The sequence below is a fragment of the Scardinius erythrophthalmus genome (genome assembly GCF_964197995.2).
Source record: "Scardinius erythrophthalmus genome assembly, chromosome: 18".
NCBI lineage: Eukaryota > Metazoa > Chordata > Actinopteri > Cypriniformes > Leuciscidae > Scardinius > Scardinius erythrophthalmus.
Window position 1 is genome coordinate 8,354,781 of NC_138238.1, and position 27,746 is coordinate 8,382,526.

Sequence of the window (27,746 nt, forward strand, 5' to 3'; positions counted from 1 at the left end):
CTGATAAAATAGCACTTGAAAGGTAAAAGAAATTAGGACAAATGAGAAATGAAGAGAATTGTGTAGAAGACAGACATCTCTTATTCCACCAGCCATGCATGAAAAATATCTTTCAAAAGGCTTGTGCTGAATGTTATCCCTTGCACTGTCATCTCATGGTCATGTCCACTCTCTGATGTCGAATATTAAAACATATGACGGCTGGGAACATTCATTTGGGTGAATGAGGCAGACGGAGTGGAGAAATTTGGGTGGCATCCAGCGGTCATCTTTGTGAGGAAGAACACTTGAGGACAGAAAAGTCTAGAAAAGTCATTAAACTGTAAAGTCAGTTCTCACGTGTTTCAGGAGTTCATTAACATGCCCGTTTTTGGTGGGTGAATTTTAGGGAAAAATGGCCAAGTCACATTTTACTCCAAAGCAATAAAATTATATCTCACAAACAATATTAATTAATTTTAGGATATTTTTGCATTGTGATATTTTCATGACAGTTAACCCCACATTATCAACACCAGCGGAATGAACCGTGGCTTTGTATGATCATTCAGATTATTCTCAATGGCGATTTCATTACTGCAATCCACATTTTCTTGTATTGTATTACAGTAAAAATGCTGTAACTATTTAAATGAGCATTAATTTTGTTAACATAATAAATGTGAACATAATGAAAATGTCAAAATGAAAAAAAAAAAATTGAAAACAAAAAACCTTAAATGGTACATATAGTTTAGGGGGTGTTTAATATGATGTGATCTTGATAGGTTTCGTGTGTGTGTGTGTGTGTGTGTGTGTGTGTGTGTGTGTGTGTGTGTGTGTGTGTGTGTGTGTGTGTGTGTGTGTGTGTGTGTGTGTGTGTGTGTGTGTGTGTGTGTGTGTGTGTGTGTGTGTGTGTGTGTGTGTGTGTGTGTGTGTGTGTGTGTGTGTGTGTGTGTGTGTGTGTGTGTGTGTGTACAAAGTATATATGATCTTGTGTACTATAGTCATATCAAAACTATATATATATATTTGTTTTGGCGATATAATTCTAATACACAAACTATATATACTGTGTGTACATCTATAAATGTGTGTTTCCTGTCAAAAGACCACGACCATGTTGATATAATTCTAGCACACAAAAATGATGCATAAAGAAAAATAAAATTATAAACCAAGGAAATGGTTAATTTTTTCAGAAATTAAATCCTGACCATTTTAATGTAGTATATTAAAAAGAAGCAGCGAAGATATAAGAGAACTTTTATGTTTGAATCAAACAATATAACGATTACAGGCAAATCAGCAGTGTTATCCATTCTGTATACAGTGGTCACAAGACAAAAAAAAAAAAAAAAAACACGCGCACACAAACTCACACATTCATCATCTTCACCTTACAGAAATTATACGAGAATAAAACCAGAAGCCCAGAGAGCAAAGCAACAGACTTTCTCCACTATCTGAAGCGTGTGGAAAGCAAAGCATGTCTTAGTGACAAAGCAGCGTGGCTATTGTAGTTTGTTTTAATGTAGGTGGGGTTTTTTTCTTTTTTTTTTCTTCTTTTTTTAGAGGCACAAAATCAGGCTTCCGAGTCACAGTGAGGCTTTGAAAGAAGTGTCAGCTATGTGTGTTCAGACTTTTATATAACGCTCACATGCACGCGCGCACACACTTTCTCTCTCACTTTAATGCACACAAATGACCACACGCTCATACCTGCACACCACTTTAAAATTAAAAAGAAATTGTCAAGTTTCCAATGAGAAAAACAGCAGTTACAACACATACAGAAACTGCAGAACACCTCATTACTGTTAATACATATGCACTGTGTATAATAATAATAATAATAATAAAACAATAATAATTTCCAGTTGGATTGCAATTGAAAAGAGTGAGAATTATTTGATTGGCTCAGAACAGAGAGGTCTAGATGTAGCCAAAAGACTGATACCTTTTGCCCAAAATTACCTTGGTATATAGAGGAATAGCATATAAAGCACACACAAGCGTACACCCATTTAGTCACACACACACACACACACACACAGTTCATGGAGGGTATGTGAAAAGCAGTGTTTGCTACCAACCACTGCGGGCTTTTCACTTCTGGCTGTTAACGTCTGATTGAGACAGCATTTATAAACTGATAAGCCTTCAGTGACAGATGCACAAATAAGTCTTTGCAAATCCAGGAAAACAAGAAAGATGCTCCATTCATACACTTTAATAACCATCACTCCTTACAGCCAACACAATATTATCCTCATATACTCATTTAACAAATTCAAGAAATATTTTTTGAGTATATATACATATCTAGATAATAGATAAATATATCTATACCACTCTCTCTTTTTTTTCTTTTAATGTTTTTTTTTTTTGAATATTTTTTTGAAGAACCGGACGTCGTGGGGGTGGATAACATTGCTGAATACTTTGAGAATTACATTGAAGTGCCACTGGGGAAACTCAACAGACATCTATAACACACTCACCTGATGCTAAAACTGCTTTTCTTTTTGGATTGAGAGGTAAAGCTGGAGGAGGACTGGGATTGAACAATAGATGAAGTTTGACTTGGGACTGTAAAACCTTTTAATGCACATGTATGCATATACATGCAGGCAAAGAATTCACACACACACACACACACACACACAAACGCTCTCGTTCACACACACACACACACACACACACACACACACACACACGTGCTGAGATTCCTGTCCCATGCCCTACTTCGTGTGTTGCTAGGAAACGCCCCGCCCACCCTCAGTTTTGGTGCCCACCCCCACCCCCCAGATCCTCCTGAATGCCTGTGCACTGTTGGCTGCTGAGGTGGGCGTGTCTTACAGGTGTTAGTCTCGCTATTGGTGCTTTTTATGAAATTGTCCCATCTCCCACCCCCCCACGGCAACACGTCAGTTTTGCCGAGAGGGACCGTCTCAGTCCCCAAGGATGCTCTTCACAAAGCTAGCGACGTCGGTGTCTTTGGAGTCATGGAGGGTGAAAAAGGGATGTTTCTGGGTGTGGAAAAGATTTGAAATATCAATGTTGTGGTCACACAAAAAGCAAATTGCATTGTATATTTCAATGCAAAATGGTTAACAACTATATGTATAGTTGTGAACTACTTCTAGGTCAAAGTGCAAAATACACTATTTATAGTGGTTTCAGACTTTTGGACCCCACTGTATGTAAAAAGGAAAAAATATATACACTACACATCAAAATTTTTGAGGTTTTGAAAATCCCTGAATTTAAACACAAATATTTAAGTTTAAATATATCCAATATTAGAAAATGATTACAATAGTTTTAGATAAATTAAAGAAAGTTAAACTGCTGTCAACTACCAAACAGAATCATATATCTACTTCACTACGAGCTAATAGGGAGAAGGTACAACTTTGCATTGAAAGCACAAGTCTGACATCTAAAGGACAATCCAGGGAAGTGCTTGTTATAATAAAATAAAAAAAAGAAAGAAACACTGTCAGCATCATACTCACCATTAGTTCAGCGTAAGTTGGCCGCTCTTTGGAATTCTTCCTTAAGCTGAAAAGCAACCAGAGAAAAAAAGCACATGCATGTTAGAAATGCGCAACAAATCATCACAAGTGCAGCAGGAGAACGCAAAAACCTCAATGCAGGCACGCTGTGGTCTCAGTACTTCCCCTCACAATGTGAAAGAGAGGATGCAATCAGGGTTTCTACATCCTGTTCGCTTTCCTACTTCACAATGCAGAGTCAAGGTATGTACAGAGAGTGTGTGTGTGTGTGTGTGTGTGTGTGTGTGTGTGTGTATGCGCGCGTGCATGTCTACGCTACAGGTTTACTAAGAGTGTTTTCACTTTCACGAAACTATGTGGTGTCAGCACTGTTCCACAGAAATGCAATTCTACAGAATCTCGAGTCATGGTCATCCCACAAAGAAAACATCCTGTGTGAACTTATACACATCTACACATGGTACTAATATCCATTCACCTATGATCAGAAGTGTATACAGATCTAAGAGTTCAGTGATTCAGTCACTTAATGAAACTATATTGCATTTATAAAAACGCATGTTTTGGACACAGTTTATTGCCTTGAAAATGTCACGGTGATGATATACACCACGGTGCAAAGGTTTGTTTGTTTTTGAAGGAAGTGCCTTATGCTTAAAAAGGCATTACAACAGTAATATTGTGAAATATTATTGCAGGCTTTCTATTTTTATACATTTTAAAATGTAATTTATTCCTGTGATGGCAAAGGTGAACTTTCAGCAGTCATTCCTACAGTCTTCAGTGTCACACGATCCTTCGGAAATCACCATATTTTAAATCAAGAAACATTTCTTTTTATTATCCACATTATTGTGCTGCTTAAAGGAGAACTCCGGTCAATTTTAACATTGAGCTCATTTTTTTGTACATTTGGAGTGCCGTCAGTACAGAGAACAACGACAAAAATCGGTGTTGCCTACACAGTGTTATCCTCTTTTTAAAATTTGCACCCTGTTGACTTCAATGGGGCAAGTTTTAAACCTGCTTTTAGCCTCTTAACATCCTTGATGTGTCATTACAAGTGCACAGCTAATGTGAGTGATTCCTTCTGAGTTAACACGGGTGAATCTGACTGCAGTAGATGTGAAAAGATATTAATAAAAATGATGTAATTTCAGCCAGCGCACATACCTGTATTTACATCCTGTTTTCGGTTGAAGTCCAAAGTAGTCGATTGTCGAGTTCATGCATGTGATAACCTATGCGCGTGAACTCGACAATCGACTACTGTGGACTTCGACCGAAAACAGGATGTAAATACAGGTATGTGCAATCAGATAGATTCACCCGTGTTGACTCTGAAGGAATCACTCACATGACCTGTGGACTTGTAATGACACATCAAGGATGTTAAGAGGCTAAAAGCAGGTTTAAAACTTGCCCCATTGAAGTCAACAGTGTGCAAATTTTAAAAAGAGGATAACACGGTGTAGGCAACACCGATTTTTGTCGTTGTTCTCTGTACTGACAGCACTCCAAATTTACAAAAAAATGAGCTCAATGTTAAAATTGACCGGAGTTCTCCTTTAATATTTTTGTGAATTATTTTTTTTTTTTTTACAAAGTTCAAAAGAACAGCATTTCTATTAAATAGAAATCTTTTGTAACATTTATAAATGTCTTGGTGATTTTTGGTAAATTTAAAACGTTGTTGCTGAAAAAAAAATAAAAAAATTATCCCAACTCTGCAAAGTTTTAATAACACTTACAAATCAAATTTAATGTTTACATGAAAATGATGTACTAAAAAACAGAAAAGTTTTGCGTACAGACGACACCAGTTGTCAAAACGGTCCCGTTCACACGGATCTGCGAAAACGAGTAAAAATGCTGTATTCTTCTGCCAGGCCAGTAGTTGGCGATGTCACTTTGTAAAGAAACACTACACGACTATAGACTGAACACGTAATACGCATACGCATGTGCATCGGCATAATGTCACCGTTTTCACAAATTCGTGTTTTTGTTGTTTAAACGGAGACGATAACTGTATCATTTTCAAAAACGTACACATTTTGAAACCCGTTTTCAAAAGTTTGCGTTTTCATGCCCCCAAAGCGCTGTTGACGTGTAAATGAACGGCCAAAACACATAAAAAGTTTTACGTTTTAATTTGAAAACGGTGTTGCATAATCACCCCCCAAATGATTATTTTTTAAATTAATGTTTATCAACAATAAGGATGGCCTGGAGCCAATTAATAGTATTAAAAACACTATTTTGTTTCCTTTTTGACTACTTGTGTATTTGTGGTTGGCCTAATGAAAGTTGGCCTAGCTTATTGTTGAGCTTTGATGTGCAAGTTAGCAAATGTGTGTAACAGCTCGCCCACCATTGTGACGTGAAGTCCACAAACTCGGCTGAGAAGCGGTCTGCAGGCAGCTGGGGCGACGGCTCCTCCACCACCTGCTTGAGCTGCTGGAACGGCGTTCCCCATGAGTCATAGGGAAACCGCAGAATGGCCAGCTCGATCTGACAGGACGAAAAAACATACACATCACAACACAACATTACAAACCACAACATGCCATGCTACACAGACACAGCGGAACTTTTTTTTTTATGTAACAATCGGTAAATAATAGAGAAAGATGTTTTTTATGGGTAATTTATTTATTTTTTGTAAGGTAATCACTAAAGTCAGCATGAAACAGAAGTTGCGATAGTCTTTTCTTCCCTGTTGTGACAAATAAAGAATTTTTTTTTTATCTTGTCCATCAGGATTATTGGATTGTTGTTGTTTGCTATTGCTGTGATCTCATGTGAGTGTCCCGCACTCAAACCAAAAAACACATCAGAGAAGAAAAGAGATGTTGCAAGAGGAGGGGAAGTCATTTAGATTAAAGAATCTGAGGGCACGTGACCAAAAAAAAAAAAAAAAAAAAAAGATGATGTGCACAGATAATTCATTCATAATAAATACTGAAATATTCCACTGATTTCATGGTGACTTTAAAGCTCAAGCGAAACACTGGCCTTCACATAAATAGATTTTACATGTGGTTTATGTCCTTAAAGTCTGAGGAAAGTTGTTTTATTACCCATCATTTACACATGGGCCTATTATTAATTTTTCAATTAAAATTAAATGTTAAAGTGTAAACTATAAAAAGAAATTATGTGATTAATCGTGACTAAATATTTGAACAATTATTGACAGGCCTAATGAAGTTTGAATACACATCAATGATCTAGTAAGCATTAATAAACATAACATTGCATAATGTCAATAATATGTCAACATTTTATCAAGTGTTACTAATTAAGCAACAAGTGTTAAAAGTATGTGAGGTCACTCAGAGAGACTTACCATTGTGATTCCTAAACTCCAGATATCAGACTTGACATTGTAGCCTTTCTGATTGGTCTCTGGGTTGATTCTCTCAGGCTGTGAATGAAAAAGAAAGATGACTGATTATTCTGATTGTGGGCAAAAGAGGAAGTGTGGTTTGATAAGAGGAGGTAGAGATAAGAAAGCCTGAGAAAAAAATAATAAAATACTTATCACTTTTGCTTGCCCTACATTCCCCTCTTTATGACACGTCTCTCTATTTTTCAGATGTATAACATTCACACCTTTATACAGAGCCACATGAACACAGACTCAGCGAACTGAAGTCTGAGGTGTGTGAAGAACTCTAGTCTAAAACTCTGAATTTTATAACAGCTCATATTTAACATATATTAAATGGAAGCTTGTTTCCGCCATACAATACTAGGTAATTGTGAATTTATATCGCAATTTTATATCTCACAATCACAATTGTGAGACAAACTCACGAAATAAAAAAGGTAATTACAACTTTTTGTAAAAATAATTACAAAATAATAAAATATAAATATTATTATGAATATACATAATATAAACTAATATATAATAATATAAATAAAAAAATAGTAATTTATCAATGTTACTTTTTTTTGTATACTGTCGTTAATTGACAATAAAGATGCGCATAAAAAAAAAATAGAAGTCACAGCATAAGACAATAAAATATGTATTTCCTCTTTTGTTTTGCTTACCGCCATGTATGGCTTGCAGCCGGCATCCATTGTCTTCGCCACCGAATCCACAAGGTACCCACTGATGCCAAAATCACACATTTTCACCTGACCCTGCATGTTTATCAGGACGTTAGAGGGTTTCACATCTGCAAAAATAAATAAATAAAGAGAAAACAGGAAAATCAGTTGCTGGCATCATTAAAAAGCAAATATCCGATATTGTACTTTAGTCCCAGCTCACCTCTGTGTATCACTGACAGGTTGCTGTGGAGATGCTCCAATGCTTTTACGATCTGCAACGGGAAAATAAAACATCAGGCTCATTACAGAACTGCACGGGCTCAGGAATTACACAGCGTTAAAATTATCTCAAATGTTCAAGTGGGAATGGCACAAAAAAAAAAAAAAAAAAAAAACACAGATAAGTCGCATTTTATTATTACATTAATAAATGTAAAAGAGCAGTGCATATTCATTTATAGAGGTGTTTGTTCATATAAACAATATTTATTATAAATGCTAAGCCTATACGAATTTACGAAACAAAAGTGAAAGTGTGTGTGGAGAACAGGGCTGTCGATTTAACGTGTTCATTTAATTAATTAGTTATGAAAAAATAACAAGTTAAATGATTTAATGCACCCACCCCGGACCTACGAAGGTCATCTAACATTTCATACAGTTGATTGGTGACGAACATGATGCAGGGCAACAACTATAAAATGCAGTTTGTCTCATATTTATATCATTGGATATAGTTAAGCAATATCACACGAGTGCCGTTTTTGTCCCGAATAGCACGATTGCAAATGTGATATAGATTTTATACAACAAATAATACCTGTAAAGCCAGAGTAGAACTGTTGTGCGTCTCTGAGCATCACACAGCGGTGTTTAGTTTCTAAATAAATCCGCGTTTTGAGCAAATCAATTGGGTGAATCAACGATTCAATGGTCCATTCATAAAGAGAGCCATTTACTTCATTCCTGAATGAGTCAGCCTTTTGAACAAATCAATTGAATGTATGGTTTACTCGTTTAGACCTTTATCGCCACCTACTGGCAGTTTTAGTTTTAGTATCATTTCATTGAAAAAATTAAAATTTTCAATTTTGTAAATTGTACATTTCCTCGCCCTCATGTCGTTTCAAACCTGTATGACTTACTTTCTTTGCGCAACATAAAGGAAGATATTTTGAAGAATGCTGGTAACTGTTTTGGTCCATAAATATATCTAAATAACAATTCAGGTGCAGATTCTGAAAATAAAATCATGGCTGTTGTAGCCTAAAAAATTGTGTTTATTGTGAATAATGATAATAAAAAAAAGTTTTTGTAATATCTATTAAATGCTTTTCTCATTCAACACAATAATGACTTTATAATTATCATTTGGGCGTAATTACTCAGCAAAATTCGATGTGCGATTAATTAATCAGCACATCACGTAATTAATTCAATGTAATGTAATCGCTTGACAGCCCTAATGGATATGTAACTGTGCTGTGGACAGCGTGTAGTTCTGTAAACGTTCTCCTCTAGCTCAGTCAAACGGGTCTTGTGTCTACGATTAGCTCCTTATGCTAAAACGGATTTATTTACCATGCGCATGTGTGTGCATTTATGCGTGCTGTTTTGCATGCTTGACGTTAATAGCATTACAAGTCGCTTTGGAATAGAAGTAGACACAAATTCAAATATGCAGACCAAAGAGCAACAGCTTGCCATTGAGAGATGCAGGAAATCAGGTGGTACTTACAGAGACTGTGATCTTGCCCAGGATGTCCTCTGGGATGTTCATGCCCTTCTCATGCACCTGCTTATAGAACTTATCCAGAGAGGTGTCCATCAGCTCCATGCAGATCCACACATCACCCTGACAACACAACGAGCCAATCAGCTTACAACTGGGGTTTGAGACATAACAACCTTACATAAAAATGAGACAGCAGGAAATGACTGAAACACATTCCCATTGTACGACTTCCTGTGGGATTGCTTTTTGGGGTCAACGTTTAGAAGGACATCGATTCAGATAACTGGACTTGCTCTGCCTCTAGTCTATACAATAACTGCTTTGTGCTGTAGTATTAAAACAGCTGCAAATGCTAACAGGTAAATGACATGACTAGGGCTGTGACGGTGGCAGTTTTTTATCACCGCGGTAGTAATGGACCCAAATACCGGCGGTGTTGCGGTGGTTGGGGGGGGGGGGGGGGGGGGGTGTTTTGAGAAAAAAAAAAAAAGAAACAACACTCTAAAGCCTGAAAAGCATTGAAATAAATATCAGTAAATACTGGTAACTTACATAATATAATAAAGTTGAATCTATTAAAAAAAAAAAAAAACTTTCCACACAAAGGCGCGTGATAAAGCCTACCGCTCTGCGCTTTGAGAGGGATGTGGACACGAGCAGGAAAGAGACCATCGATCTCGTTTCTGATATCCACATGTTTTCTACTTGTAAAAGGTATGAAGAGCGAATTTTATCTTCCACAAGGGCAAGGCATTTAAGCTGTTTGCGCGCTGCCAGAGAAAGCAAAACTAAAATCACCCGCGCGTGTGAAACGCGCTTTACAAAATGAACTTGACGCGCCTTACCAATTATCATATGTCTAACAAGCACAAACTGTGTTAAAAATAATTTGACTTACAAGTAAAAATGTTGGCTATCTGTCCTACAGCGTTTTTCTACTTTAACACAGTAAAGAATACGAAAATAATCGACCTAAAAGCGAACAAAGGAAGAAACGTTTAACGCGTCTTTGGGTGAGACGCGAGTGAAGATATGGGAAAAGAAAAAAGAGATTCCATGCAGGGATGAGTCACGATTTTTGAATATTCGATTAGTTGATTTAATTATAGAATATCTAATGTTCTAATGTCTGTTGTGCGATCATTCTCTAAAATAAAATCTCCATGTTCTGGTGCTGATGCAGTGGTGACGCGTTCATGTAACCGGAGGGTGACGCAGTGCTGCAAATAACGCACATAACAGCTGTCACAAAGAACCGGCAAAAGTAATGATTATGAACGTGTCAAATATAGCAAGGAGACATTTGAATTGTTTATTAATAAAGTGTTTTGTGTGCGTGTGTGTGTGTCAGTGTCGAGCTGCAAAGATGAAGTTGACGATGAGAAATGCACACTTCATACGGAAAACATAATGCTAGTCGGTTTATTTTCGTTTTGAATTGTTTTGTTTAAAAGTAGATAATTCAAGCTTTCTATAAGGAATAACTAATGGAATATTTTTAAATTCGCTAATAATCGGGTGACCAGATCGCAAACCAGAATTCAAAGCCGACAAAGCTTAAAGGGATACTTCACCTCTGGGAAGATGAATGTGTATTTAAAATAGGTCATTTAAGTAGAAGAAATGTGGAGAAATTTTTGAATTTGGAGCTTTCTAGACTGAGAAAAGCCAGAAAATGTATTTTTGGCTTATGTGGATGAAAGACAACAACTCCCAGAATGCACTTGCTTCGCTGCCTTAGGAGGCCACGCCTACCGGTAAGAGAGCACAGTTGAAAACAACAAGGCTAGCCTAAGTAAGTGATGAGTTTGCCAGGGATTTAGAGACCCAAAATGTCCGGGATCCGGCTTTTGCGTTCTACAGTCACCATTCATCATGTTTACTGTGGCGAGCAGGACGAGGCTGACGGCCGCGGGAGAACAGCGCGAGGCCGGTGGCTTCATTACTGAGACGCGCCGGGTCTCGCATCTCTCACGGAGGAGCGGGAATTTTCTTAGCAATGTTAAAACGCACATCAACCGATCACTTGTTTAGTGTTCATGTAAACACTACAGTCAGATTCACCGATCGGAATTAATTCAGTTAGATTGAAACGAGAGGTGTGCATGTAAACAATGAATGGCGACAGCAGAACGCAAAAGCCGAATCCCGGACATTTTTAACAGTCTCGCCCGCCGGACAAGTCCGGGAAAAGGAAGATGGTAACCCCTACTTACTCAGCTTTCTCCTATTATTCAGCTTTCTCCACAGAACAAGAGCCTGCTAGCTTAGCTTCCAAAGAAAGACGGCTGACACTGTGTACATTCTGTGAGTGAGATCCCACCCTCTATGGGCGGGCTGAAAACATGCGGAACAACGCCATCTACTGGCTGTAGTCTTTAGCCTCTGGCCAGAAAATCCTCCGATGACGCAAAATGACGATTTAAAAAACGACATAAATCTCTCCTCTCAGGGGGATATGAGGGGGGAAAGCATGGTAATTCGAAAATACTACAGGTTTTCTACTAATACAAAGCTTAATGCTAAATCCTGAAGTAACCCTTTAAGTTTATGGGCTCACGTAGGCTACAACTCTCTCATTCGTCATGAATTCAAACTTTTCCATGGCTGCGATATAACATTTAATTGCTAAACCTATTATTTCTTTTGTAAACAAAGCTTTGTGTGTCATAATATTAATGTAAAACAGCATTCATATACAAACATTTTTTTTAGACAAAACACCGCCGGTACTACTCAGCCACCGCGGTGGCGCTTTACAACCGCGGTGGTGCGGTTGTCAAGTTTACCGGCACAGCCCTAGACATGACTGCTCAGTGTTTAATGTACGTGTTGTCGTACCTCTCTGAAAAGGGCTCCATAGAAGGTAACAGTGTAAAAGCAGTCGACTGTTCTCATTGAGATATCCAGATCCATTAGCAGCCGTTTCTGCTCCTGCGTGTTTACTGTGGCCCGGATCCGCTGCGGGAAACAAGTGGGTGATGTTGGCATTTATTAAGTTCATTTCAAATGAATGCTGTTCTTTTGAAATATCTAGTTATCAAATAATCTACAAACTGTTTTAACATTGATAATGGTAAAAAATAAAAATAAAAAATCTTTTTTGGAGTATCCAAACAGCATATTGGAATCATTTCAGAAGGATCATGATATTGAAGACTGGAATAATGGCTGCAGAAAACTATAAATATATTATAGATTATTATATTAAATTATTTGAAATTGTAATATTTCACTATATTACGGTCTTTGCTATTTTGAACAAATAAATGCTGCCTTAATGAACAAATGAGACTTCACACAACAATCACTTTTGTATAGGATGTGCACTTAAGGTGTTGCTTAATGAAAATAAAAATATCAAAAAACACTTAAAAAAAAAAATATATACACACCATAGACTGTAAAAAATACATACATTATGTGTGTGTGTGTGTGTGTGTGTGTGTGTGTGTGTGTGTGTGTGTGTGTGTGTGTGTGTGTGTGTGTGTGTGTGTGTGTGTGTGTGTGTGTGTGTAAAATGAAAAATATAATATTAATATTAAAAAAATATTATATTATATAATATTATAAAACTGATAGTTATGGTGGAATGAATGAGACATTATTTTAAAAGGCTAATAAACGCACATCTAAATGGGGCAAGTTGCCAGGTTGCTTAGCACTCAGCCAGAAAATTACTTTCAATTTGCTTTCGTATTAATTGTTGAAATATTTCAATAATTTTAAGCAATGCTAGGTAAATGCGACACGTAGAAAAGCTTAATCTTGACCACTATGATAACGTCCAAAGTTTAAGAAACTTTGGACAGTTACTGACAAAAATATTCCTCACATGGGTTAATCTAGCATGGGCCTGTGTGAACTCACCTTTACTGCCATTATTACGCCGCTGGGGACGTGTCTCATCTTGTCCACCACTCCATACGCCCCTCGCCCCAACTCTCCAATCTGCTCCAAATCATCTGCCTTCACCACAAAGTTCTGCTCAGAACACAAACACGAGTGTTAAAAGCATTATTGGTATATTCCCGAAATTTATGCACACAGAATGGCAGATAAAAGGAAAGAGACAGAGAGACAGACAGTAACAGACTGAAGCCTATATTCCAAACAGACAGGCAAAGACATCTAAAAAGAAAATGGCACAAATGTGCATAAGCTGATTTTTTCCTATGAGGTGTGAAGAAAGGAAAATGTTATCTCCAGGAATGCATGCTTCCAATCCCTGTCCTATCACTAGCAATCACAACAAACGCCTTAAACCTGGAGGCAACAAACTTGGTTCTTCAGATATTCCTCACAAAAGTTTCAACACCCCAATCTGACTTTATCAAAAAACTGATGTTACTTACTCTTGGGTTGCAAGACTAAAAGCCTCAATCTTTGCCAATGGAAAATTCCACTTATTTGATGAGTTTAAAATAAATATTTTTATAGCCTGAGAGGCAGTAAAGTGCATTCCAGGCTGCCTACAATCAGACGTATTCAAAAGGGCTGTAATGTGCACTGGGCCATTCTTTACAGCCCGTCGGTCTTTCACCGAGCCAAGCCTTCGTATCGAGCCCGGGACAGGGTTACATCACCATAAAAGCAATGCAAAATATGACATTTAAAAAGATAAGTCTTATCCCCTTAGCACGGGAATGCAAATTACAAGTCGCAATGCTTTGCATACAGGTGACCCAAGGACAGTTCCTCTCACAGTGCTTTATAATACAGACGAGAAAGAGATGCAGGTGAAGATAAACCTTCAAGCATTAAACACAATCTCCCATTGAGGTTTTTTTTTTTTTTGCAATGCACAGATTTATGATCAACAGATAGTGCTTGCAGAAGATCCTGCAAATATTTTTTCGTAAACAATTTTACCAAAATGAGAAGGGAAAAAACATCAGAAATAAAAGACAGAAAACCAACAGGATAAATTCAATTAAAAAGAGAAATAAAAAGATATAGTTACATAAGATTATCCATCTTAATTAAAGAAAGGATGATGAAACGCACCTTATCTCCAATGGTAACGCAGGCTTTGGAGTCCAGGTCTCTTGGGGGTCTGTGGAACAAAGAAATCCCATTGAGTGTCCTTGTCTGACACGGTAATTGCCTCATTAACTAAAGCCAGCCTTAATTATAAAAATCTATTGTACTCGCACACCCAGAGTGAGCCTCAAAAACACTGACTAAAAAAAAAACATCAGTTTATGAATATAAATGTGACATCAATAACTGCGTAATTATCTTTCAATTTAATCAGTGCACTGAAATCTGCATAAAATCTTACGTAGGAGCAGGTGGGGGTTTCTCAAACACCTCTTTTGGAAGCTTGAGTGGTGGCTTCTTTTTACCTGCAGAGGGAAGAAAAAAAGGAAAAATCATCATTATGCCCAAGTCAATAAAAGCCCTTATGAATTGCATTTGTCAGAAAAGTTCCTTTTAAGAGAGAAAAAAAAGCTTTATGTGAGATAAAAAAAAGGCCTGTCTAAACAAAAGAGGCATTCTGAAACTGTCCTGAGGGATATAGAGCCCTTTCCTTTATTTCTGCTCCCCATGGAACTCCGAGATTCCCTATCGGATGAGCACTTACGGTCAGACAGCGCAAGCGGCTCCAGATCCTGGCTGAGTAAACGTGAAAGAGCGAGAGAGTGCGAGGAGAGAGAGTGCAAGTGTGAAAGAGGGAGGCGAGATGGCAGGGTCAGGTGCTTTCTCTCCATCTGGAGCAGATCGGAGGCGCTACCGTCACGGGTGTTACCCCTCGTGAGTGACACCAGAGCGGGGCAATCCACATACCGGATGACACATGACTGACTAACTGATTCCAGTCTGCTAAATTATGCAATTCATATCAACAGTTTGTCTGGATATTAATGCAGTACCCCAGTAACAAGTCAATGATTAAAAGAAAAATGTAAAAAAAAAAACTCAATAAACCTTGAAAAAACATCGTAGCACATGTATATGACGAGTCACAGGTACTGGGCCACTCCGCAGCCGCTGGCGTCCTGCTCGGTCTAAAATAGTCTGAATATATACACTTACGATCGGCAAAAAGACCGAGGATGGATTCATGATGTACATACTCAACTCATTATATAAATGTTGTACATGTTGAACAATAAAAAGTTACAGTAGAAAAAGTAGCTTTAAAATGAATCAATAAATGAAGTTACATGCCATTCATTGGTTTAATTTTTCAAATATTTATATTTAGCTTTGCAAATAAAGTTGAAAGTATATTAGTTTATGCTTTTGCATCAAAATTGGTAGTGAGAAATTTGATACTGAAATTGGCACTGACTGAAAATACGATTATGTGACAACAGAGTTTACAACTACAGAATCATTGAAGTTAAGCAGAAATATGTAATTACTGTGCCACTACTACCAAAAGGTATAGCTAAGATAATGAACAAATGTAAAAAATAAATGAAATAAAAAGTATTATATTACTTACATACATATACAGTACAAGTCAAAAGTTTGGAAACATTATTTTTTTTATATTTTTGAAAGAAGTCTCTAATGCTTATCAAGGCTGCATTTATTTAATCAGAAATACAGGGGAAAAAAAACAGTAATATTATGAAATATTATTACAACTTAAAATAATAGTTTTCTATTTGAATTTACTTTAAAAAATAATTTATTCCTGTGATGCAAAGCTGAATTTTCAGCATCATTACTCCAGTCTTCAGTGTCACATGTGACATCCAGTCAATCACATGATCCTTTAGAAATCATTCTAATATTCTGATGTATTATGAGTGTTGGAAACAGTTCTGCTGCCTAATATATTTGATGAATAAAAGGTTAAAAAGAACTGCATTTATTCAAAATAAAAAAATATTTTCTAATAATATAAATCTTCTTTACTATCACTTTTTATCAATTTAACACATCCTTGCTGAATAAAATTATTGATTTATTTCAAAAAAAAAGAAAAAAAATGACTGACCCCAAATTACTAAATTTTTTTTACTTTTCATTCATCAAAGTATCCTAAAAAAAATATTAAGCAGCAGAACTGTTTCCAAATTTGATAATGAATATTAGAATGATTTCTAAAGGATCATGTGATAGACTGGAGTAATGATCCTGAAAATTCAGGTTTGCATCACAGAAATAAATGATAATTTAAAGTATAATAAATTAAAAACCAATTATTTTAAATTATAATTTATAATTAGTTTTTATTTTAAGATACAATATATCACAATATAAATGTTTTTTTCTGTATTTTTGATCAAATAAATGCCGGCTTGATGAGCGGAAGAAACTTCTTTCAAAAACATTAAAAATAGTAATGTTTCCAAACTTTTGACCTGTACTGTACATGTATGTATGTATGTATGTATGTATGTATGTATGTGTGTAAAACAGTAAAAAAAAAAAGAAAATATTCTATCTAAAAAAATATAAAAGAAAAAAAGAAAAAGAAAAACCATTTCCAGAAAACTTTCCAAACTGCAATTGGTCAGACAAACATAGTCCAACCCCAAACTCTTATCATTGGTTGAGGCAATGTTGTTGTGTCCCGCTGCTCAAACTAGGGGTGCACCGATCCGATATTAGGATCGGATATCGGCCGCGATACTGATAAAATAGCTGGATCGGGGATTGGAAAAAATAACAGATCCAGGGCCGATCCAGGTTTTTTTTTTTTTTTCTCGTCGTCGCAGCAGAACCTACGTCATTCGTCAGCTTCACGCGTGTCGCATGCTAGAAGCAACATGGAGCGAGCCAGAGGCCGTTTCTCAATACCAAGTACGCAAACTTCGGACTTGCGTCCTCCTTGGTAGTTCGGACTTGCCAAGTTCGACTCAGGAGAACGAACTCCCGAGGACGAGAGGACGCGAGTCCTGTTATTCTGCAAATGGAACAGCATGCGTTCTTGATCGCGTCACTCAGCTCGCTCTGGCTACTCCGGTAATCTCTTTATGTATATTTTAGCCAAAAATAAAACGAAGTATGTTATACAACACCACTCTGCCTCTTTTCATTTAAAAAAAAAAATCTTAAACATATTAATGGCCACATAAATGGTTCAGGCAAACGCGTACATTGATTATCTTTACTGCATATTAACAACACGAAATATAAAACACAACCCTGCTTCTTTTTGTTTTCATTTTTTAAAATATGAAACATAATGATCATTAAAATTGACATTTAAATTTGCCATTCCTGATTAAGTGAGCCTTCACAGGTCATGTTTGTGATGGTGGTGTGACACACATTACAATGTTTGATTATTATTATTTGTATGTGTGATCAAGTTGTTGTTCGACCAACTTTTTATTTTTTTATTCTCAGGTTCAGCTGCTATGTTGCATTTTAAATTCCTGTTGCAGGACTTTGCACTTTATATTTTTACATGTTTACAATTTTTGGAAACACAGTTTTTTTGTTTCCACCGCTACATGTTAATTTGATTTTTTTTACATTTATTTAAAGAAGTTTGATTATATTCTATTTTCGATTTGAATGCACAGTTGTTTTTTAAATAAATAAGAATACAACACATTACATACATCTATTATTTTGTCTTAGTTATGTTTAGTTAGTAAAGTCTGGTGCCTTTAGTCTCTTCAAGGAAGGTGGAAGGTGGAAGGTATACAGTTTATTATTAATTCAACTATAGTATCGGATCGGTATCGGGTATCGACAGATACACAAAGCCCAGGCATCGGTATCGGTATCGGGACTGAAAAAGTCGGATCGGTGCACCCCTAGCTCAAACAGAGCAAAGTTTGACAGCCTGACAGAGCCATGATGTTTACAGTTTTCAGGATAATCAATACACAAATGTCTCAATTATAGTTGACCTCTGCATATTAAGCTGAAATAGGACAGAGTATTTTAACACCACACAAAAGAAAAAAATTCAACAAATTAGCTTTAACAAATATTCAAAGGTCTACACCGATCACTCCATGAGAAAGGTGTGGCTTCAGAACAGTCCCGACCACACCATGAGCCCACAGACAGGAAACAAATGCAGACACTTCCCATATTGTCACAATTATACACAAAATATGAGCAGCTATTTGCCAGTGCAGCGTGAGAAGAGGGTTGTGTCCTGTTGTGTGCCCGTTACACCATTGTTAACAGCAGAAAAGTTGTTCAGAACCTCTCCCACCTGCTTTTACATGCACAACAATAGCAACAGAAAGCTGACACTCAAAAAAAAAAAAAAAAAAAAACCTCACCAGCACTCCGATCCCTTTTAAAGTGAAGGGTACAAAACCACAAAATGATCATGTGCCTCCTGCAGAAAGTATATCACTGATCACGACTGCCAAAATAACTATGCCCCAACTGGAAATCACTCCCTAGCAACACTCAAGCAATGTTCCACGCTGAAAGCCCTAATCCTTAAAATCACACATGCTGACACATCACAGGCCGACACCCGATAGATTTCTTCAGACTGATCACATCAGCGATGTAGGGAAAAGGCTGTTCTCAGTTACTGGACCTCCGTGTGACTTTGGTAACTTTATGAAACTGTTGCATAAGCATTAAAAACAGCCACTTCAAGCACTTCAAATATAACAAGTGCCCTTCCATGTCACAACGCTCCCAGTGAAAGGTTCCTGGTATCGAGTACTGAGATGAGATTAAAGCCATAAACCAACCGGAAGTCATTCGTTTTTAGCAAGACTTGGCAATTAATGAGGGAGGCAGCATGACCGAACGTTGGCGACGTGACAAAGTTGAGCAGAGTAAAATGGTAAACAGTCTAGCACTGTAGCGATTCGACATCCTACAGCAATTTGATGTACAGAGAGAACGCAAAGGGAGATGCAGAGGCGGCTCTATCTGCTGGAACATGTACAGACGTGTTCAACAGACTGGAGAAGCTCTTTCATCCATGCTGAAGCCATCACGGAAATTACCAGCAGCATCATCAAGGACAACTAAACATGCATGCAGAATTGCAGATAAACACATATTGCATTTATTTTGGTTGCATCAACAAACTCTGTTTGCAAAATTCTGCTCTTGAAGTGGTTGTCAATTATTGCTTGCATAACAGAGATAAATAAGGCTTCTTATTCAACAGAACCACTGTATACATTCAACTAAAGTACCATGTGAAGTTCAAACTAGGGCTGGTCAACACAGGGCTCCAGACTGCGACCAAATGGTCGCATTTTGCGACCAAAATTTGAGAGTGTGCGACTAAATTTTACATCCAGTCGCACATGTGCGACCAGTAAATTTCATCTCGTTCAAAGTGGGCGACAACCGACGTCGCGTCTGCGATGCTTTGTTTACGACATCACGACAAGAAGACTAGCATGTTTAATTTTTTAACGGTCCTCCATGAAGGGTTCCGAGTGAATGAGTGTGTGTGTGCGCGCGAGTGAGTGAGTGAATGAGTGTGTGTGTGCGCCCGCGCGCAAGTGACGGTGCGTGTCCACTGGCGCGTTGCGAGCGGAGCGGAGCGAGCGTTTTCAATTCATTCCTATGGAAGTTGAGCTTCACGCTCGCGCAGTGCATTTTGGGATTGCCAGCGGACCGGAGAAAGCGTTGAGAGCGACCGAGAGCGTCAAAAAGGTTGGGCAGTTTTTGACTTTATGCAAATATCAAGCGAAAAACGCGGTCGGCAGCCAATTGCTGTGAGGTTCGGGATGTGACGTCTGTTCTGAGAGTTTAAAAATATGCAAATTGTGCCGGAGTTAATGCTGGATTTAGTGCGTAAATCATTTTGTTTACAAATTAGACGCTTTGCAGTTGTTATATATGTTAAAGATTTTATTTTGGATGTGTTCATTGTGATTATATTGGCTGGGTTAATAAAAGTTTATAAAATTGAAAGGATATCTTTGCTTGGTGCATTTGGAAACAAAGCTTGCCTATTTCTAAATGTAATGGCGTGCATCTCTGATGATTATATTGTACGTGTGTTGTAAAAAACATAGATTAAACACACTCGCAACAGACACACCCCAAAGCGGAGACGTTACAGCGTTACCAGCGGCACTGAGCGGACTTTTGCCGCTGTAGTGGACACGCACCGTGAGTGAGTGAGTGAGCGAGCGAGCGAGCGAGAGAGAGTGAGAGAGTGTGTGCGCGAGTGAGTGTGTGCGTGCGTTAGTCTATGTGCGTGTATGTGAGTGAGTGCGTGTGTACATGTGCGAGTGAATATGTGTGTGAGACGGCTCGAGATGACTGGTCGTAAAGCAATGTGTAGTCTGACAATGTTTCTTGTCCAGGACATGACAAGATTTTTAGGAGTCGAGTGTAATCTGATACATTGACTATAGTAACAGACAAAAAAATTGCGTATTCTGAACCAGGCATAACTATAACTATGGTATACTGTGGTTATGAAAGTAGCCTACACATCTTTTTACAGCACTTCAAAACTATATCCTATTAAAATGTTGTTGTTTTTAATGTGTCGACCAAAACATTTTGTTCATCCTTTAAAGATTGTCTCTATTTATAAAACTGAAAGTTTCAAGAAGTAGGAAAACTCACACTTATTTTTTTTTAAAAGAAGACTAAATTACCATTGTAAACAGCTGCTGAGGGTGCTTATTGGCTATTTTCACTCCCTAATATCTATTTTGTCACTCATTTTGCTTTTGAAATAATATTAAGACATTATGAAGGATAATAATTAAATTTAACTTTATCTATACACCACAAATTTAGCTCAGTGCTTTGTCATCCCACAGTGCTACCAAATACTTTCTGTAGAACTTAGAGCCGCGGCCCTCAGATGTTAGTCTGGAGCCCTGTGATCTTAAAATAAAACTGCACCATAATTTCTGTACGCTTAATCTATTTATTATCAAAGCATTTGTCTGTAATAGTTATTTAGGGGGAAAATGTGAAGGTGTGCCCCTAAATTTTCTGCTTGCGCTCCTAAAATTTTAAGTCAGGGGCTACAGCGCTCCTAATAAAAAAAGTTAGTCTGGAGCCCTGCAACACATTGACTATTCATCACAATATATTTGATTTGATTTTGCTAGCAATATTAACTTAAGCTATTGCAAATTGCAATCGTGTTATTGTGCATAAATAATTTATTGCTTATTGTGCAGCAAAAATGCAAAACAAAAGTTGGATTCATTGAATTGAATCAAAACTCTGATTCAACATTAAGAATTTTTTCCATATATTATAAAGAAAAAATTAAATAAAATGAACATTGCCATTTGTTCCTATATACCCATTGCATTTTTAAATTTGAATTACATTTTCTTGCATTAAATACAAGTAAATGTATATAGACGTATTGAATATAATCCAGTGTTATTTTAGTATTATTTATATACTATTCTAGTATTTATTCATATTTTAAATTAGAATTCATATTTGATGTTCAATATTTGTATTTTATTTTAGCTTTTTTCAATTAACGAAAAAAAATTGAAGTTCCCATAAAATAAAAATGGAAGTTTTTTGGCTTTTAGTAGGAATATGTTAGCCTTACTGTAGTGTGCTCCGAAAAAATTACAAAATTTGCATTTACAAGATAAGAATTCAAAACTTAGTCCATCACTGTCGCCAATATAGATCAATGACTTCACTCTGCACTTAAACTTCTCATCTGATTTTTTGTCCAATCAAATGCTCTCTAGAATCTGAAGTGTCCTGCCCCCTACATTATATATACACGCTGTAGCTGCGGCTGAAATCAGTCACTTGTTCACACATTTACTATTTACTATCACTCTCAGAAAAAAAGGTACAAAAGCTGTCACTGGGACAGTACCCTTCAAAAGGGTTCTAACTTCTAATATGTACCATTTAGGTACTAATATGTACATGTTTGGTACCAATATGTACACGTTTGGTACCAATATGTACCTTTGAGGGACTTAAATGCACTCTTTAGGTACAAAGGTGTACCTTTTGAAAAGGTACCGCCACAGTGACAGCTTTTGTACCTTTTTTTCTGAGAGTTTATGGTGAATGGCACATTGCACTATATAGGGAACGATTCAGACAGTGTAAATATGCTTTTCATTGCGGCGAATGAGGTCTGGTTTCACGTAAATGTCACGTGAACCACCGCAGTGCAAACATAGTCTGTTCCGGTCCCGAGACACGATAGCACAGAGCGGATCATATGCGCGAGTCGGTGCAAACCAGAAAACGTATTGGCCCTATTTAAACACTGCACAGAATGCTGTATTTTAAAGCGATATGGAGGAGATTAGGAGGATCAATTAGCGATTAGGAGGAAACTGCGGCTTAAACACTATTGGCTATTGTAGAAAGGGGGAGGAGCTGTTCGATCCTGTTTCAATGGAAATGACATCAACACATTGAAAAATGCTGCACGTTTCAAGGCACTTCAGTCTGACTTTGATAGACTTGGTTTACATAACAACAGTGATATAAAAAGGCTGGCACTTTTTCATTAATTTTTTAGCTACAACCAGCCATAGTCAAATCCCAAGGTTGACCTAAAAACCACTGTTCCCATAGCAGTAAACAAAAACACACACACATATGACTGGACAGCACATAATATCAGTACACAAAGTGCTTGCATAGGGAAAACAAGATAGTGAGAAGAGGCAAAAAAGATCAATAGATTACATAATCATGCTGTATTGGCAGGAAACAAAGGAATTGTACAGAAAGTAAATTAAGTTCAATTTCTGCACACCTAGATTTGCAACGGTTATATTTTTATACAGTTTGAATAAGACAACTAATGTTGGCAATGTTATGTTGAACAAGTGAAGGCACATACCAATTTCTTTTTTCCTTAAACTCAGCCTTCAAGTGTAATGAAAAGCACACGGTGTACAGGTATGTCAGACATGCCTGCATAGAAACTTCAAAACACGTTTGAATAAATCAAATGCCTTATTCCCGTTTCATTCGCAACACAGAGGGTTTGGACTCAGGTGACTGTTAGCAATGCGAATCGGGGACAATCCACCGTGTTTCCCTACTATGGTGTAACATGAACTTGACTGACCCCTGAGACCCGATTGATGTAGCTTGCTTGACTGGTTGTCATCTGTCCAGGACTGTGTCTGCAGTCCACAAAACCCAAGTCAACCAGTTCTAGTCCTTCACTATCCCACTCAGAATTTCAACAATCCCAAGGGTTTTACTGGAATTTCAGGGACCCGGAGGAGGGCCGGTGAATTAGAAAGAGAGAGATGAAAATAACTTCTCTTGGGCTGCCGGCTGTTTGGCCCCTCTGACCTCGCTGGCAGTTTGTAAGACACTCTATACTTCCAAAGATGGCAGAACCTTTGGGTTCCAGCAGCTGGGGACACTGCTTTAGAACGAATGTCGTCACTGCATCCTCTTCTGTCCTGACAGGGACAGTCCAGGAATGACATGTCATCTTTAGAGATAGATAACGGAATCATGAATCATGTTCAGTCTCTTGTACGTTGTGTGTGCACGAATGGAGGCACGAGCAGTTAGTTGCTGGCTGCAGTTCACTTAACGGCCATCGGTGTCGCTAATAACAAGGGTTTCTGAATTCTACATATAGCCCCTTTAAAGGTGCAGTGTGTGATTTTTAGAGGCATCTAGTGGTGAGGTTATGAATTGCAACCAACAAACGTTACGGTGGCCGACGGGAAAAGATGTCATCGTCTGAGACAGCAGAGAGTAGCCAGTTAAGCCATGAGGTTTCTTGACAAAGATAAATTAAAGCTACACTGTGTAGGATTTTCTCCCATCTAGCGGTGAAATTGTTTATGACTACCAACTGAATATTATGAATATATGAATATGAATATGAATATATGAATATAATGGCTGCCGCCATTCGAGCGACTCGCTCGTATGTATTCTAAAAGTATTCTCGCTTACGAGAATACTTGATTAGTTGGTAAAAGTAATTACACATTAATGAGCACATCATTTTGAAAAGAACAAAGTGTATTTTGCTAAGAATCAACTTAAATTACACAGTGTAGCTTTAAGAAATTATGTTTACTTTATTATTCAGTAAAACGATATGTTATTGCGAATATTATTGTTACTTGTTATTGTTACACGCTCTGTAGTAGTTTGTCCGTTTAGGGCTACTATAGAAACATTTTGGCGCAAAATAGCTATTTCAGTGTAAGGGACCGGCGGTGTGTAGATAGAAATGGCTCAATCTAAGGTAATAAAAACATTACGGTTCATTATGTAAGGTCTTTATACACCACTGAAAACATAGTTATGTATATTAAATTGCATTTCTGTCTACAGATCTTCCTAAATATTACACAATGTACCTTTAAAGGTTGCATAAAAGGTAAAATAAAATGTACAATTCTAGTAGTTGGCCTTTAATAACAACATGAAAAGATTGAACATTAGCGCTGAAACAACTACATAGAAAATGCTGTTAAAAAGAAAATTAAATCAACAAAGAGTTTCATTCAATTTCATTTATGTTTTGGATGTGTGCTGCTGCAGCACAGCACTGAAAACCTCAAAGACTGAGCTCACATTACTGAAAAACACAATGTTAAAAACACATTTCTATGTAAAATATGCATTTGAATGGCAGGGACCACAGCGCGAGCTGGAGTGGAAAGTGCACAAGCTAAATTGGGAGCAATATGTAATTGCTTTAACGTAGATCATAGAGCTTTGTGTAGTTGCCGTGTGAGCCCTGAGAAACTGCTTGTTGAGAAATGTTTTCCACAGTGCATAACTTTTTACTGATCTATTACTGTAACTGTGAATGTTATAAATTCAAAGTCAAGCGGGTAATTCCATTTAACAAAACAGTTTGCCTTAACAGCATGGTCCGCGCCATTACACTTGTACACTTCTAGACACATGTCTGAACGAAAGTGTGCATACGCATCAACCAGATAGATGCAGCTTGGGATAGAAGACCAGCTCAAGAGAGCAACATTGGCTTAATATATCAAACCTGTTTGAAAACAGTTATTTTTGTAGGTCCATTTGTTGATGTTTGCACCATATAAATTTACCTTTAACTGCAATGTAATTTTATATCTATTTTGCATTCATATTCTGGCAGTGCACAGATGTATGAAAAGCAAATGACATGTATCGCTTTCCCCGCCACGGTAAAAAAAAAAAAAAAACGTAAAACGATCGTAAAACGATCATTTTCAACAAAATTTCATGGCCCTAAGAATATTTTGTTGTATGAATAGATACAACCTATGAATACATAATCCCTCTGCTTTTAAACAACCCCTTACATTTAAATTACATTAAGTTACATTTAAAATTTAAATAATTCCCGCCCAAGGCATACACAAAAAAAGGGGGAGGCCTGGTTGAGTTTAGTTAGTGTGTGTTTTAAATCTCGCGGTTATAGTAAGGGGGATGGCATTTACGGAACAAAGCGGTTGATCATTTCACAACACACTGATCCAGCCGACCAATCAGAGCACATTGCATTTTTCAGAAGGAGGGGCTTCAGAGAGACAGGAACTAAACAGAGTGTTACTGGCAGACTGGGAAGTCGTCAAACGATTTATCGGTTTTGCTAGCAATCAGTTATCGGCAAAAATCCATACCGATAGTTTTTCTGGGTTGCGTCCTTTGCTGGAGGATGCGCTGTCATTACACAGTACGAGAGCAGCCTCTACAGGCGAAATAAAAACTATCACTCTTGGTGTTTGTTTTGACACGAGGCAGTGCGCTGCACAGAGCGGGACACTTTAGATGCGGATTTAAAACAGACAATGAAACAATATGTTGTACAGTAAAACCGTATGCATTTTCATATCATTATAAAGTAATTAATTTGTTGACTAGATGCTGCATTAGTGGAGAACAGCAGTATGTTTGCCGTCGAGGCTGAGAGGACTAACATTAATACCTCAAGTGGTTAAAAAACAATGTGACAAAAACATACGCAAGCCCGACCCAAATGTTTAATTAATAATGCAATAATGTTTGCATTAGTTTATATCCAGCTGGTCGTTTTTATGCATTTGTTATGCAGCAAAGTTGCATATTTAAAGCTAGTGACATAAGAAAGCAAACTGTATCACCATGCAACCAACAGAAACAAACATCAGAAATGCATTCAATTTCAGTTCTTTTTTTTATCGTCACTGACTGCAATACATATTTAGCTATTTTGATTAGATCATCAAGTGTTCTAAAATAGAAGCAAATAAAGTGTAAGAATATACATACAATATACATACGCATCTCATTTCAATGCTATGGCCTTTGTGTAGATATTTAAAGATGGCCAACTTTAGCAAGACTGTTTGGATATATACAAAATGGCAACCCTTTACAATAAGAGTCCAACTTTAACATTAACTAAGGCTAATAAAAGTATTATTCATTGTTTATTTCAACATTTACTAAAAACATTTTCACTTTAAAGTTCTCTTTACATTAGTTAAAGCACTATGAACTAACATCTATGATCAAGGCATAATTAATATATTAATATTTTTATATTTAAAAAGTATAGTACATTTTCATGGTTCAGTACTGATTTTTAATTTTTGTAATAAAGTTCAGCACTATTTTATGTGTTGTGTTTATTTTCATTCAGCATCCATTTTAAAATCTAGCAGTTGATTAATCGGTTATCGGCCAGCGTGGTCCAACTTATCGTTATCGGAAAAATCCACTATCGGTCGACCTCTAGAAGAGAGGTGCTGCAACAATGTAAAATGTGTGGAAAATTCAAGCATGAAAACCTTTACTGGTAGACTCCAAAAACAAAATCAAGACTCAGAAAAAGACCAAAATAGGTCCACTTTAAACTCTAGAATGAAATTGTATTGTATATTCTTCTCCAAGCATAGGAAGATACTAGGAGGCGTACCAATTCAAAGATGCATGATCTGGTTGGCAGAATTCGAGCAAGGCAAAGGGCTACCAGAGGGTGGAGTCCTCAACCTGTTACTCAATATCTACCCTAACATCTTCCACAACACTGCCGCAGTTACACTAAGTGCTCTGTCTCTATGTAAAATCTTTTATTCAGCACTTAGCATAATTGATTGTGACATACACCATTTTCAAAACCAAACAGATGTGTTTTAGAGAAGACACCATTTTTTTTAAAGATGCCACCATTTTAAATTCAGCAAGCAGGCTGTAGCTTACGGCAAATTATTCCACAATATAAAGAAATGCATATTTAATGTTACAAGCTTTATTATGAAATATGAAAGGCTTTAATAAAATCATAATTTTCATAAGGAGAATTTTGCACCACAGAATTTCATTTGCAGGAAGAGAATATAATTTTCTTCATGCAAGAGAGTTTTACACAACATGTGGGGTCAAGTAAGGGCTGCCTTAATATCTAACACATTTTGGCTTCATTGGATGACAACAGAAAGCAATTTACTGCCCCCTGCAGAGAAGGGTCCACCCTTGGGTGCTGTAAATACTAAATCTTTTTTTTAAATAAGGATACATGATGTAATCACCCTCTACAATAGCATCATCACCAGGAACTTCATTTCTGTCGGTATTGTACACAGTTTATTCAT

At 37.1% G+C, this 27,746-nt stretch overlaps 1 protein-coding gene across 2 annotated transcripts in view; it reads right to left on the reverse strand.

Moving 5' to 3' along the window:
* Positions 1–1,552: 1,552 nt before the first annotated feature.
* Positions 1,553–27,746, reverse strand: part of map2k6 (mitogen-activated protein kinase kinase 6) — a 33,745-nt gene continuing 7,551 nt past the window's right edge. Inside the window, exons 1-12 of one of the 2 annotated variants that reach the window (XM_081392481.1) lie at positions 14,836–15,025; positions 14,588–14,650; positions 14,311–14,359; positions 13,174–13,287; positions 12,145–12,264; positions 9,307–9,423; positions 7,789–7,840; positions 7,566–7,693; positions 6,853–6,930; positions 5,875–6,014; positions 3,501–3,546; positions 1,553–3,011 (exon numbers count right to left, since the gene is read on the reverse strand). In XM_081392481.1, coding sequence (XP_081248607.1) covers positions 2,934–3,011; positions 3,501–3,546; positions 5,875–6,014; positions 6,853–6,930; positions 7,566–7,693; positions 7,789–7,840; positions 9,307–9,423; positions 12,145–12,264; positions 13,174–13,287; positions 14,311–14,359; positions 14,588–14,650; positions 14,836–15,017 — 1,167 coding nt within the window. In that variant the 5' untranslated portion in view covers positions 15,018–15,025 and the 3' untranslated portion in view covers positions 1,553–2,933. Of the gene's footprint in view, positions 3,012–3,500; positions 3,547–5,874; positions 6,015–6,852; positions 6,931–7,565; positions 7,694–7,788; positions 7,841–9,306; positions 9,424–12,144; positions 12,265–13,173; positions 13,288–14,310; positions 14,360–14,587; positions 14,652–14,835; positions 15,026–27,746 lie in introns of those variants that run through there. The other variant, XM_081392482.1, reaches the window with a different exon arrangement.